Source organism: Coregonus lavaretus, assembly GCF_964263955.1.
Source record: "Coregonus lavaretus genome assembly, chromosome: 22".
Taxonomy (NCBI): Eukaryota; Metazoa; Chordata; class Actinopteri; order Salmoniformes; family Salmonidae; genus Coregonus; species Coregonus lavaretus.
In genome coordinates, this window is record NC_140009.1 from 2,876,792 (window position 1) to 2,890,222 (window position 13,431).

The 13,431-nt window shown below is 40.8% G+C and overlaps 1 protein-coding gene across 2 annotated transcripts in view; it reads right to left on the reverse strand.

Annotated features, from left to right (window-relative positions):
* The window catches only part of LOC311149599 (interleukin-1 receptor-associated kinase 1-like), a 38,883-nt gene extending 38,388 nt beyond the window's left edge, over positions 1 to 495 (reverse strand). The window contains exon 1 of one of the 2 annotated variants that reach the window (XM_084186774.1): positions 120 to 495. In XM_084186774.1, the coding sequence (XP_084042900.1) occupies positions 120 to 231 (112 nt within the window). In that variant the 5' untranslated portion in view covers positions 232 to 495. The remainder of the gene's footprint in view (positions 1 to 119) is intronic. The other variant, XM_084186773.1, reaches the window with a different exon arrangement.
* Positions 496 to 13,431: the final 12,936 nt, after the last annotated feature.

The window sequence follows — 13,431 nt, forward strand, 5'->3', positions numbered from 1 at the left end:
CCGTGGGAAACGAACCCACAACCCTGGCGTTGCAAACGCCATGCTCTACCAACTGAGCTACATTTTTAAAAAAACTATATTTCCTACTAACTAGCATGTCGGTCAGTGCCATTTCTTACCGAATCTGTCCCAGTCCACGTCGGAGATACTGTCCATAACACCGGAGAACTCGCACAGGACAACTGGTGGTAACTTGTACAAGTACACCTTTCTGATATCCCAGGACGACATCTTTAGACCTTGCTAGCCAACGCGTTACGTAGCTAGCAAGCTAGCTCTAACATTTTTTGGCATTTCAAATTTACTACGGTAAGAATTATGACGCTAGAAAGCGAAACGTTACTCAATCAAGCCGATGACGATAGCGTGGTTGTCCGTGATAAAAAATAAATAAAAGTCTAATAAAAACCGTTAGTTTTTGCGATTCAATAAGTTATTTCCCAGCTTCAAGTATGCCTAGAAACTTCCGCTGTCGCCAACAATCAGAATTTAAACGTGGGTGCCACGCCCCCTAGCCCACCACGTGATGGGCTACTTCTCCCTTCAAATCAAATCAAATGAAATTGTATTTGTCACATACACGTGTTTAGCAGATGTTATTGCAGGGCGGGTGTAGTGAAATGCTTGTGCTTCTAGCTCCGACAGTGTAGTAATATCTAACAAGTAATATCTAACTATTTCACAACATATACCCTATACACACAATCTAAGTAAGGAATGGAATTAAGAATATATACAAGCAATGACAGAGCAGCATGAACTAAGATACAGTAGAATATTATAGAATACAGGATATACATATGAGATGAGTAGTGCAAGATATGTAAACATTATTAAAGTGACTTCATGGAAAATAATCAATGTTCAGTGTGCCTTGAATTCTAAATAAATCACAGACAGTGTCACCAGCAAAGCACCCCCACACCATAACACCTCCTCCTCCATGCTTTACGGTGGGAAATACACATGCAGAGATCATCCGTTCACCCACACCGCGTCTCACAAAGACATGGCGGTTGGAACCAAAAATCTCAAATTTGGACCAAAGGACACATTTCCACTGGTCTAATGTCCATTGCTTGTGTTTCTTGGCCCAAGCAAGTCTCTACTTCTTATTGGTGTCATTTTGTAGTGGTTTCTTTGCAGCAATTCCACCATGAAGGCCTGATTCACACAGTCTCCTCTGAACAGTTGATGTTGAGATGTGTCTGTTACTTCAACTCTGTGAAGCATTTACTTGGGTTGCAATTTCTGAGGCTGGTAACTCTAATAAACTTATTTACATTTACATTTTAGTCATTTAGCAGACGCTCTTATCCAGAGCGACTTACAGTTAGTGAATACATATTTTTTTATACTGGCCCCCCGTGGGAATCGAACCCACAACCCGGCGTTGCAAACGCCATGCTCTATCAACTGAGCTACATCCCTGCCGGCCATTCCCTCCCCTACCCTGGACGACGCTGGGCCAATTGTGCGCCGCCCATGAGTCTCCCGGTCGCGGCCGGCTGCGACAGAGCCTGGATTCGAACCAGGATCTCTAGTGGCACAGTTAGCACCACTATGCAGTGCCTTAGACCACTGCAGCAGAGGTAACTCTGGATCTTCCATGCCTATGGTGGTCCTCATGAGAGTCAATTTCATCATAGCGATTGATGGTTTTTGCGACTGCACTTGAAGAAACGTTCAAAGTTCTTGAAATGTTCCATATTGACCTTTGTGTCTTAAAGTAATGATGGACTGTTGTTTCTCTTTGCTTATTTGAGCTGTTCTTGCCATAATATTGACTTGGTCTTTTACCAAATAGGGCTATCTTCTGTATACCCCCCCCCTCCCTTGTCACAACACAACTGATTGTCTTAAATGCATTAAGAAGGAAAGAAATTCCACAAATTAACTTTTAAGAAGGCACACCTGTTAATTGAAATGCATTGCAGGTGACTACCTCATCAAATCAAAATCAAATCAAACCAAATGTATTTGTCACATACACATTATTTATTTTTTTGGTCATTTAGCAGACGCTGGCGTTTGCAACGCCAGGGTTGTGGGTTCGATTCCCACGGGGGGCCAGTATAAAAAAATATATATATATATGTATTCACTAACTGTAAGTCGCTCTGGATAAGAGCGTCTGCTAAATGACTTAAATGTATATACATATGAGATGGGCAATGCAAGATATGTAAACCTAATTAAAGTGACCAGTGATTTTCAAGTCTGTATGTAGGCAGCAGCCTCTCTGTGCTAGTGATGGCTGTTTAACAGTCTGATGGCCTTGAGATAGAAGCTGTTTTTCAGTCTCTCGGTCCCAGCTTTGATGCACCTGTACTGACCTCGCCTTCTGGATGATAGCGGGGTGAACAGGCAGTGGCTCGGGTGGTTGATGTCCTTGATGATCTTTTTGGCCTTCCTGTGACATCGGGTGCTGTAGGTGTCCTGGAGGGCAGGTAGTGTGCCCCCGGTGATGCGTTGGGCAGACCGCACCACCCTCTGGAGAGCCCTGCGGTTGTGGGCGGTGCAGTTGCCGTACAAGGCGGTGATACAGCCCGACAGGATGCTCTCAATTGTGCATCTGTAAAAGTTTTTGAGGGTTTTAGGTGACAGTCCAAATTTCTTCAGCCTCCTGAGGTTGAAGAGACGCTGTCACGACGCTGGTTGAGAGAATGCCAAGAGTGTGCAAAGCTGTCATCAAGGCAAAGGGTGGCTATTTGAAGAATCTCAAATATAAAATATATTTTGATTTGTTTAACACTTTTTTGGTTACTACATCATTCCATATGTGTTATTTCATAGTTTTGATGTCTTCACTATTATTCTACAATGTAGAAAGTAGTAAAAATAAAGAAAAATCCTGGAATGAGAAGGTGTGTCCAAACTTTTGACCGGTACTGTACGTTAGCCTAATATGATCCACTATTGCTAGCGATCCTCAGGAACACCTACACAAACGTGACATAGGAAAGAAAAGTAAACTAACTATGTAACGGAATGATGCAAAATGTAAGGAAACTAACACTAAAGTGACAGTTATACATTTATGTGGGTATCACTGATGGTTGCTACCGATCGTGGCTAATATTTAAAACAATACACATTTTTAACAAAATACAGTGAAAAGTCTGGGCATATAATTCAAACATTCTAGAAATCATAAATCAACTCAGTAGGTTTGGCGCGCTATACTGTCATTTGCGCATGGCTACAGAATAATATACCTTGGGTCTCCAAATGTCATCATTGCAAGTTACAAGGCCAGCATTTCATAAACTTCCCTGTGGAAAAGTTGATACGCTTCAGTTTGCTGCCATGTGACTTTTTTTCACGTGTCCAGCGGTCATAAGGTAAAATTGATCTAAAATAATTGTCATTTATAGTTACAATCCCCTTATTAAAACGACTTACTCAGTTAGCTAACTCTTATCAATAGCTCGTATCAATTTGTAAATTACAGTCATAGAGAATGATGTTATTTCAATCTGAAAAAATAAAAGTAGATGTTGTTCCACTTGGAACCGATAGGTTGCTCGACCTTATTCACTCCTGAGTGGCGCAGTGGTCTAAGGCACTGCATCGCAGTGCTAACTGTGCCACTAGAGATCCTGGTTCGAATCCAGGCTCTGTCGCAGCCGGCCGCGACCGGGAGACTCATGGGCGGCGCACAACTGGCCCAGCGTCGTCCAGGGTAGGGGAGGGAATGGCCGGCAGGGATGTAGCTCAGTTGATAGAGCATGGCGTTTGCAACGCCAGGGTTGTGGGTTTGATTCCCACGGGGGGCCAGTATAAAAAAAAAATATGTATTCACTAACTGTAAGTCGCTCTGGATAAGAGTGTCTGCTAAATGACTAAAATGTAATGTAAATGTTTCATTCTGCGTTAAGGTGAGGGAATTAAGTCCAGGTCAGAATAGGGCGTATCAATAGACACACCTCCGCCGATGACATGGACGTCGATTAAGGCAGCCCCCAGCACCTCTCTGATTCAGAGGTTAAATGCAGAAGACACATTTCGGTTGAACGCATTCAGTTGTGCAACTGACTAGGTATCCCCTTTGCTTTCCCCTTAATTTATTTGATCGCCACTCAAAACGAATAGTGGGTGAATAGCTATTCTCAAGTTTAAGTTAAAGGTCGGAATTCCCGCGTAGAGAGAACAGTGCATGAAAAGGGAATTCTGTTGCTTAACTCGGGTCGGAAGTGTCTCAGGTTAGCATTGCTGATCTACGATCACTGATCAGGTCCCTCTAAGTCAGGGGTGTCAAACTCATTTTAGCTCAGGGGCCACATGGAGGAAAATCTATTCCCAAGTGGGCCGGACCGGAAAAATCATGGTATATATAACTTAAAAACAACAACTTCAGATTGTTTTCTTTGTTTTAATACGATCAACATACAACATAAAGCTGGAGCCTGAGGACAGTGTGTCCAAAATAGTACAAGCACAACATCACTATTAATCATAAAACACGTCAAGTTTATTTGAAAATTCTAAAGAAAAAGAACACACAAACACACAATGCCTCAGTGATTAACAGAACTGTTTCACAGATCACAGAACTATATCAGGGTGTAATTTCTCAGGCAGAAATGTAGATAAAAATAATGAAATCCTGTTCCCCAAACAAGTGCAAGAACCACAGAGTCAAGAATAGGTTAAATATACAAATAAAATCAATTAAAAACAATAGCACATCAACATAAAAACATATAAACATAAAGCTGGAGCCTGAGGACAGTGTCCAAAAGCACAACATCACTATTAATCATAAAACACCTCAAGTTATTTGAAAGTTCTGAGGACAAAGAACACACAAACACACAATGCCTCAGTGATTCACAGAAGTATATCACAGATCACAGAACTATATCAGGGTGTCATTTCTCAGGCAGAAATGTAGATAAAAATAATGAAATCCTGTTCCCCAAACAAGTGCAAGAACCACAGAGTCAAGAATAGGTTAAATATACAAATAAAATAAAATCAATTAAAAACAATAGCACATCAACATAAAAACATATAAACATATAACATAAATCTGAAAGCGTTGCTCAAACTCCCGTAACAGTCCCGTTATTTTATCTTTGAACCGCTTCATGTCTGCCACATGTTGGGTCGCGCACACATTTTTCAGACAGGGGAAGTGAGCTGCATCACCACCGGCAAGTTGCGTCTCCCACAATGACAGCTTCAACTTGAAAGAACGTATGCTGTCATATATAATACTGCGTGACAACTTTGTTGCGCCCTTGCAGCTGTTTGTTCAAGTTATTCAGGTGCTCTGTAACATCCACCATAAATGCAAGGTCCTGCATCCATTCTGCGGAATGAAATTCTAACACTGGTTTGCCCTTTTCTTCCATGAACTGTTCAATTTCTTCTCGTAAATCAAAGAAACGCCTCAGCACAGCACCTCGGCTTAACCATCTTACCTCAGTGTGGTATGGCAGGCCATAGATGTGGTCTTTCTCTCTGAGAAGGCTGTCAAACTGACGGTGATTCAGGCTTCTGGATCGGATGAAATTCACAGTTTGGATGACCACCTTCATGACGTTATCCATCTTTAATGACTTGCAACACAAAGCCTCCTGGTGCAAAATACAGTGAAAAGTCAAAAAATCACGTCCTCCATTTGCAGATTGCACTTTCTCTCTGAACTTTGTCACAACGCCTGCTTTTTTCCCGATCATTGAGGGCGCACCATCTGTAGCCAGGCTGACAGCGCAGGACCAGTCCACTCCGACCCTGTCCAGCGCGCCGACGAGTGCGGTAAAAATATCAGCTGCTGTCGTTGTATCTGTCATCGGCACCAACTCCACGAACTCCTCGGTGACGGTCAATGTGTCATCAACTCCGCGGATGAAAATGGCCAGTTGTGCAACATCTGTAATGTCCGTGCTTTCATCAATTGCAACCGAAAACGCAATAAATGACTTTACTTTTTGCTTCAACTGGCTGTCCAAATCCACTGAAAGATCGGAAATCCTGTCTGCAACTGTGTTTCTTGTCAGGCTGATATTTTCAAAAGCCTGCCGCTTTTCAGGGCACACAATCTCCGCTGCCTTCATCATGCATGTTTTTACAAATTCACCCTCACTAAATGGTTTTGAAGCCACTGCGATTTCATTAGCAATGAGGTAGCTAGCTTTCACTGCAGTGTCACTGATGTCTCGGCTGTGAGTAAACACAGACTGCTGTTTCTTCAGACCCGCCAACAGTTCATTCACCTTCTCTCATCTCCGCTGTCCTTGAAAGTTGTCATATTTGTCGGCATGAAGACTCACATAGTGGCGACGAAGGTTATATTCTTTCAGCACTGCAACATGCTCTGAACACACCAAACATACAGCTTTCCCATTCAATTCCGTGAATAAATAGGATGACAATTTTTCTTGGAACACTCTGCACTCTGCGTCCACTTTTCTCTTTTTTGACAGAGACATATTGGGGCAATGAGGGTGCCAAAGCACATAATGTTAAAAGTAGAAGCCGTAATAAATATTGCGGGCAAAACAAAGTAGCTCATTGGCTGCACGTGCTTGACCTACTTGCTCTGCCCCGGTATAAACAGTTTGCTTGCTTAACACAATTGCTATTGCGCCATCCAGTGGACGCAATTGGAACAGCAGTTTATTTTATTGAAAAATTGCAGTGCATTTTTATACTTTACAAAATGATTATTATGATATTTTTTTTTTTTTTTTTTTTTTTTTTTATCATCTCGCGGGCCGGATTAAACCCGTTTGCGGGCCTGATCCGACGTTTGACACCCCTGCTCTAAGTCGTCAGCAGATGCAGCTTCTGTTTCAGCACTGATGACCGGACACCTGATCAACTTCCCATTATAGTAAAAGTCACATGTGATAAGTCCTTGTGGAGATGACACAATTGTCTTAATATTGAATTGTGTCTATTGATTACATTTTATTATAGGATATATCATTCTGATTCAGACTCATCCCGCCTGTTTTTTGGGCCAAAAAGCACAACATGATTCAAAAAAATGTATTTTTTCATGACCTCGCCTATGCAGACCTAAAACTAATCAGTATTGATAACCCCAAAAAAAGTTGTACTTTCATGGACAAAGATTTTGGGCAAATTATCAACATTTCAGAAAAAGTCTTATTTAATAAGTTCAATTACATGTAGTAGCATTTAAAGTCCTCTCGGTGGCAGTAGTGAGCAGGAGTTCACCCTGGAGTCCATTTGAGACCTGAACGTAGAACCTTGAAATGACAGATGACAAGCTATTAAACACAGACACACTGCATTAAAAAGAGGCAGTCAGACTTGTATATTAGAATTTTTACTTTGTTTGAAAAAAGATGATCAGAAAACAGTGTTATTGAAATATGACAACAGGAGAAATTCCAGCCAAACAATTGAGATAAAAAAAAAAAAAAAAGGGTTAGCTAACATGAGTATTTTTATATTCGTATCTTCCTGTCACACTCACACGGTCTAATCCTACCCAGGATGTGACTGAGGTCGTTGCTAATATACAAAACGATACACATGTCTTAATTAAATACAGTGAAAAGTCTGGGCATATAATTAAAACGTTATAGAAATCATAAATCAACTCAGTAGGTTTGGCGCTATACTGCCATTTGCGCATGGCTACAGAATAATATACCTTGGGTCTCCAAATGTCATCATTGCAAGTTACAAGGCCAGCATTTCATAAACTTCCCTGTGGAAAAGTTGATATGTTGATACGCTTCAGTTTGCTGCCATGTGACTTTTTTTCACGTGTCCAGCGGTCATAAGGTAAAATTGATCTAAAATAATTGTCATTTATATTTAGAATCCCCTTATTAAAACTACTTACTCAGTTAGCTAACTCTTATCAATAGCTCGTATCAATTTGTAAATTACAGTCATAGAGAATGGTGTTATTTCTATCGGGAAAAAAATAAAGTAGACGTTGTTCCACTTGGAAGCGACAGGTTGCTCGACCTTATTCATCTTTTCAGAATAAGGTCAGAAAACAGTGTTATTGAAATATTACAACAGGAGAAATTCTAGCCCAACAATTGATAAAAAAAAAAAAAAAAGGGGTTAGCTAACATGAGTATTTTTATCTTCCTGTCACACCCTCACACAGTCTAATCCTACCCAGGCTGTAACCCCACCCCAATCCCTGTTTTCGTAAACAAGAGCTATAACATAAAAATACGTCCAATGTGGGAACCCTAATGTTCAGACCGAGCGTCGCGGCTCTTAACAAAACTCCCCCCCTCTACAGAAGACGCCTTCGTCCAATGACTTTTATGTGTAATGTAAAGGTGTGTATCAATTGAACCTTTTTTTATTTATTTTTATTTTTATTTATTGCAGATATGAAAGATAAGGTCCTTATGCTTCCAAAACTATACCGCAAGCGATACGTGTTAATGTTCAGACCGGGCGTCGCGGCTCTTAACAAAACCCCCCCCCCCCCTCTACAGAAGACGCCTTCGTCCAATGACCTTTATGTGTAATGTAATGGAACTGAGACAAATCAAGAGCTAGCTGAGGGCCTCTTCTCACATAGGGGCCAACATAAGCAACAGATTGTAACACCAGATAATGTAATTTAAACAAAAAATGTGTTTTTCATTATACTGGGAGTTACAGGTTAGGTACTGTTTGGTGTAGCACCTTAGCGATACTGTCTTAATCCTCAATTTGTGGAAACAGGAGTCTCATAAATCTCATTGTCCAGTTGCAGGGGGTCCGTTTTAATTTAGAAAATGCTCCATTATTAAAATAAATCATTTTTTATCCTCCATGAGGTAATCCATCAATCCGCCGCCATCTTGCCTACTTCAAGTCTTCTCTCATTGATCGAGACAGGTGTCTGTCATCATGACATGCGGAACTTTGGGGTGGACCCACCTGTCTCAAATCAATGAGAGAAGACTTGAAATAGACAAGATGGCGGCGGACACATTGTTGGATTACTTCATGGAGCAAAACAAGTATTTTGAATAACGGAGCATTTTCTAAATTCAAACAGACCCCCCCCACCGCAACTGTGTGTGTGTTTGTGTAATTTGATCAACGTCCTTTCACCTTTAGTTCAGGGAGAGAGAGAGAGAGAGAGAGAGAGAGAGAGAGAGAGAGAGAGAGAGAGAGAGAGAGAGAGAGAGAGAGAGAGAGAGAGAGAGAGAGAGAGAGAGAGAGAGAGAGAGAGAGAGAGAGAGAGAGAGAGAGAGAGAGAGAGAGAGAGAGAGAGAGAGAGAGAGAGAGAGAGAGAGAGAGAGAGAGAGAGAGAGAGAGAGAGAGAGAGAGAGAGAGAGAGAGATAGAGATAGAGATAGAGATAGAGATAGAGATAGAGATAGAGATAGAGAGAGAGAGAGAGAGACTGGTTCAGGGGGTTCAGCTCAGACAGAAAACCCTGGCAGTAACCATACAGTTGCTGTGACAGAAAAGTAGCCTGCCTCAAGTCAGGTTACAAATTACACATTGGGGGCCACTCCAATAATAACTCCTTCCTCCTGAAGTGTTCACTCGTTGACAACTTCCCACAGATCTAAAAGCGTTGGATTGGTGGAGGTATGGGCTAGCCAGAGGGAGTTTCCACCATATTTCTTATACCAGTCATTTCTCTTCAAATCAGTGAAGGGAAGTGAACAAGGTGCACACTTTTTTTGGGAGGAAGGTGAGATAATTGGGACACACAGCCCATTGACTCTTGGAGATACCCAACACATTTGACACCTACGAGTGATCCGTGCCCACATGGATATAATGATTATACACGGACGATGACATCACACATAAGTGTTTCCGTTTCCTGTATGGAAACACAGAACGTGGTATTGGCTCCAGTCGGGGTTTGGATATGAATTACACACTCCGGGGGATATAAAGTGATTCTTGGGGGTCGCCCAAATGAATGTCACCCAAATGAATGAATGAATGAATGAAAAAAGAATGTTTACACACAAGACGACGTAGGTATATGTTGTTTACTAGTATGTTTGTTACATAGGCTAAAATCAAACAAACGGATACATTACTGTAAAAGTTCACACACAGACTATGCTTTTCAGTTTTCAGGAAAGCAGAGACATGGCCTGGATATGGCAATAACAATAATACAGTATATCCCTTGACACCATGAACGTGTGATTGTTTCATTAAAATAGTTTTGCTAACATTTAGGACTACCCATCCCTTTGCATTACGAAATAAAAATAAAATATCAAAATAAAAATGACTAATTCAGACAAAGGTAAAAAAAAAAAAATAGATAGAAAAAGGGTGATGAGTGTCCTGTCAGGCAACAAACTTCATAAAGTGCAGACCTTAAATTTGTTTATTTCATTACACTGGCCATGATTGAAATATTATCTCATAAAAAATCGTGGTTGGAAGGAATAAGGCAGGCTAATGATGACCAATTATTTAAGATTAATAATAATAATAATAGTAATAATAATGTTAACCAACAACAACAATTTTCCAAAGTGCTAAAACAAGAAACTAAAAAAATTAAAAATAATCTTAAAATTGTCACAAGGTCTTATGACATATTCGTTATTGCCCGTTATAGTCCTCGGTTCCTCTAAATACATTTTGTTTAAATGAAAAATGAAAGCAGGCAAATTATCATCAAACTGAGAAAATACTTTTTGTATCTATTATACACTCCAAGCACAGAATAGTAACAAGAGGCAAATACAGAATTAAAAAAAACAAATATATTTGACCGCAGTATAAATTCTAGTACTTCAAGGCACAAGACTATGTTAAATAGACAGTTAACTTCTCCAACAGTGGATTTTTGAATTTGTATCAAAGTTGACTATTATATTTATTTTGACCTGAATTGGTATTGAATAAATAACTCTGGATAGGTTAGCTTAATCCTATACATCAATGTGGAGAAATTAAAAGCGAATTGAATAATGACGTAAAATGTAAATTCACTGTTGGCTTGATGTACTATTGCTTTTTAAAAAGCAGTGATTTGGCGAAAGAGCATTGTCAAAGCTACCTTGTCTGAAATAGTTCAATATAATATCTGAAGCAGGGACAATAACAAATACATATCTCTAGAAAAGTATACTGACAACTCTCCCTCACCGAAAGAAACACATTAATTTATTTCCATAAATAAAAAAAATGAATAGTTCTTTAGTTCTTCTTAACCACATGCTAACACATCAAACACCTCTAGAAGTGTCCATGAAATTACATTCTACATCACTGAATATTTCTTTAAATCAAATCCAATAGAAAAATTACGGACTTATTACTTAAGACACAGGCAAACATCACAATCATCTACAGGTTACATACTGAATGAGGGTTGAGTCCAAACAGACACAATCTGATTGAAGTGTAATAACCACCTGGTATTAATGTGTTATTCACGTTATAACCTGTTATATTAACCTGTTATTAACCTTAACCTCTCACTTAAGGAATGCAAGATCCTCGTTGTGACATTGTAACCTGGTCCCAGATCCGTTTGTGCTGTCTTGCCCATTCCTAGGGTCATTACGTTGGCAAGACAGCACAAACAGATCTGGGACCAGGCTAGTGAATTGCCCACCCACTTATTTCCTTAGACCATAGTTTGAATTTTACTGGAATATTAATATCATTGTTTTAATCAAAGGCCACATCTGTTACATAATACAGTGTATGTAATGTAAATCCGCAAAGCAAGGCACTGGCCCTTCGATTGCAGCTCAGTTAGCCAGACTGGCGGTGTTGTTCACTTGAACCTGATTCTACTGCAGGGCCAAACCGAGCCAAGTCATGCCTACCTGTACCGGGTTGCCCTGGTTCCAGAGCCAGCAGAGTCCGGGTCAGTACAGTCCTACGGTGTGAACCAGGTAATGGAGACATACAGTAGAGCTTCGATGCTGTCCTTCAAGTCCACACTGATCACAGTGACAGAATTTCAGGACATACAGTGCATTTGGAAAGTATTCAGACCCCTTGACCTTTCCCACATTTTTGTTACGTTACAGCCTTATTCTAAAATTGATTAAATATTTACACACAATACCCCATAATGACAAAGTGAAAACAGGTTTTTATCAACAGAAATACCTTATTTACATAAGTATTCAGACCCTTTGCTATGAGACTCGAAATTGAGCTCAGGTGCATCTTGATTCCATTGATCATCCTTGAGATGTTTCTACAACTTGATTGGAGTCCACCTGTGGTAAATTCAATTGATTGGACATGATTTGGAAAGGCACACACCTGTCTATATAAGGTCCCACACTTGACAGTGCATGTCAAGGCAAAAACCAAGCTATGACGTCGAAGGAATTGTCCGTAGAGCTCCGAGACAGGATTGTGTCGAGGCACAGATCTGCGGAAGGGTAACAAAAAATTTCTGCAGCATTGAAGTTCCCCAAGAACACAGTGGCCTCCATCATTCTTAAATGGAAGACGTTTGGAACCCCCAAGACTCTTCCTAGAGCTGGCCGCCCGGCCAAACTGAGCAATCGGGGGAGAAGGGCCTTGGTCAGGGAGGTGACCAAGAACCCGATGGTCACTCTGACAGAGCTCCAGAGTTCCTCTGTGGAGATGGGAGAACCTTCCAGAAGGACAACCATCTCTACAGCACTCCACCAATCAGGCCTTTATGGTAGAGTGGCCAGACGGAAGCCACTCCTCAGTAAAAGGCACATTACAGCCCGCTTGGAGTTTGCCAAAAGGCACCTAAAGGATTCTCAGACCATGAGAAAAAAGATTCTCTGGTCTGATCAAACCAAGATTGAACTCTTTGGCCTGAATGCCAAGCGTCACGTCTGGAGGAAATCTGGTCTACAGAGAAGAATGGGAGAAACTCCCCAAATACAGGTGTGCCAACCTTGTAGCGTCACACCCAAGAAATAATCACTACCAAAGATGCTTCAACAAAGTACTGAGTAAAGGGTCTGAATACATTTACAATGGTCATATTTCAAAAAAAAAATTACATTGCAGAAATTTCTAGAAGACTGTTTTTGCATTGTCATTATGGGGTATTGTGTGTAGATTGATGAGGAAAAAAAACAATTTAATCAATTTTAGAATAAGGCTGTAACGTAACAAAATGTGGTAAAAGTCAAGGGGTCCGAATACTTCCCGAAAGCAAGTAACCAATTAGTTTTTCATCCTCCTTTTGATATTTACTATTTCCAATTTCTGCTTCATTAAATGGCAAATGAAAAGTGCCGATTTTGCCTTCAAACTGGTGTAACGGACTGATCCACCTCCTCCTCTAGCCTCCAACTCCAGGTTTCTGGACCAGGAGAGACATATTACTGAAGACTGAGTCAGACCCTGGGACTGTTGAACCCCTTTCACACGACTGAGCCGAGCTGAGCCAAGCCGCACCGCACCGCACTGCACTGCCCTAGTTACGCATCCACCATAGTTGCTGGAACTGTGCTGGAAATAACAATATCCGAGACAGCTCAGTACAGCT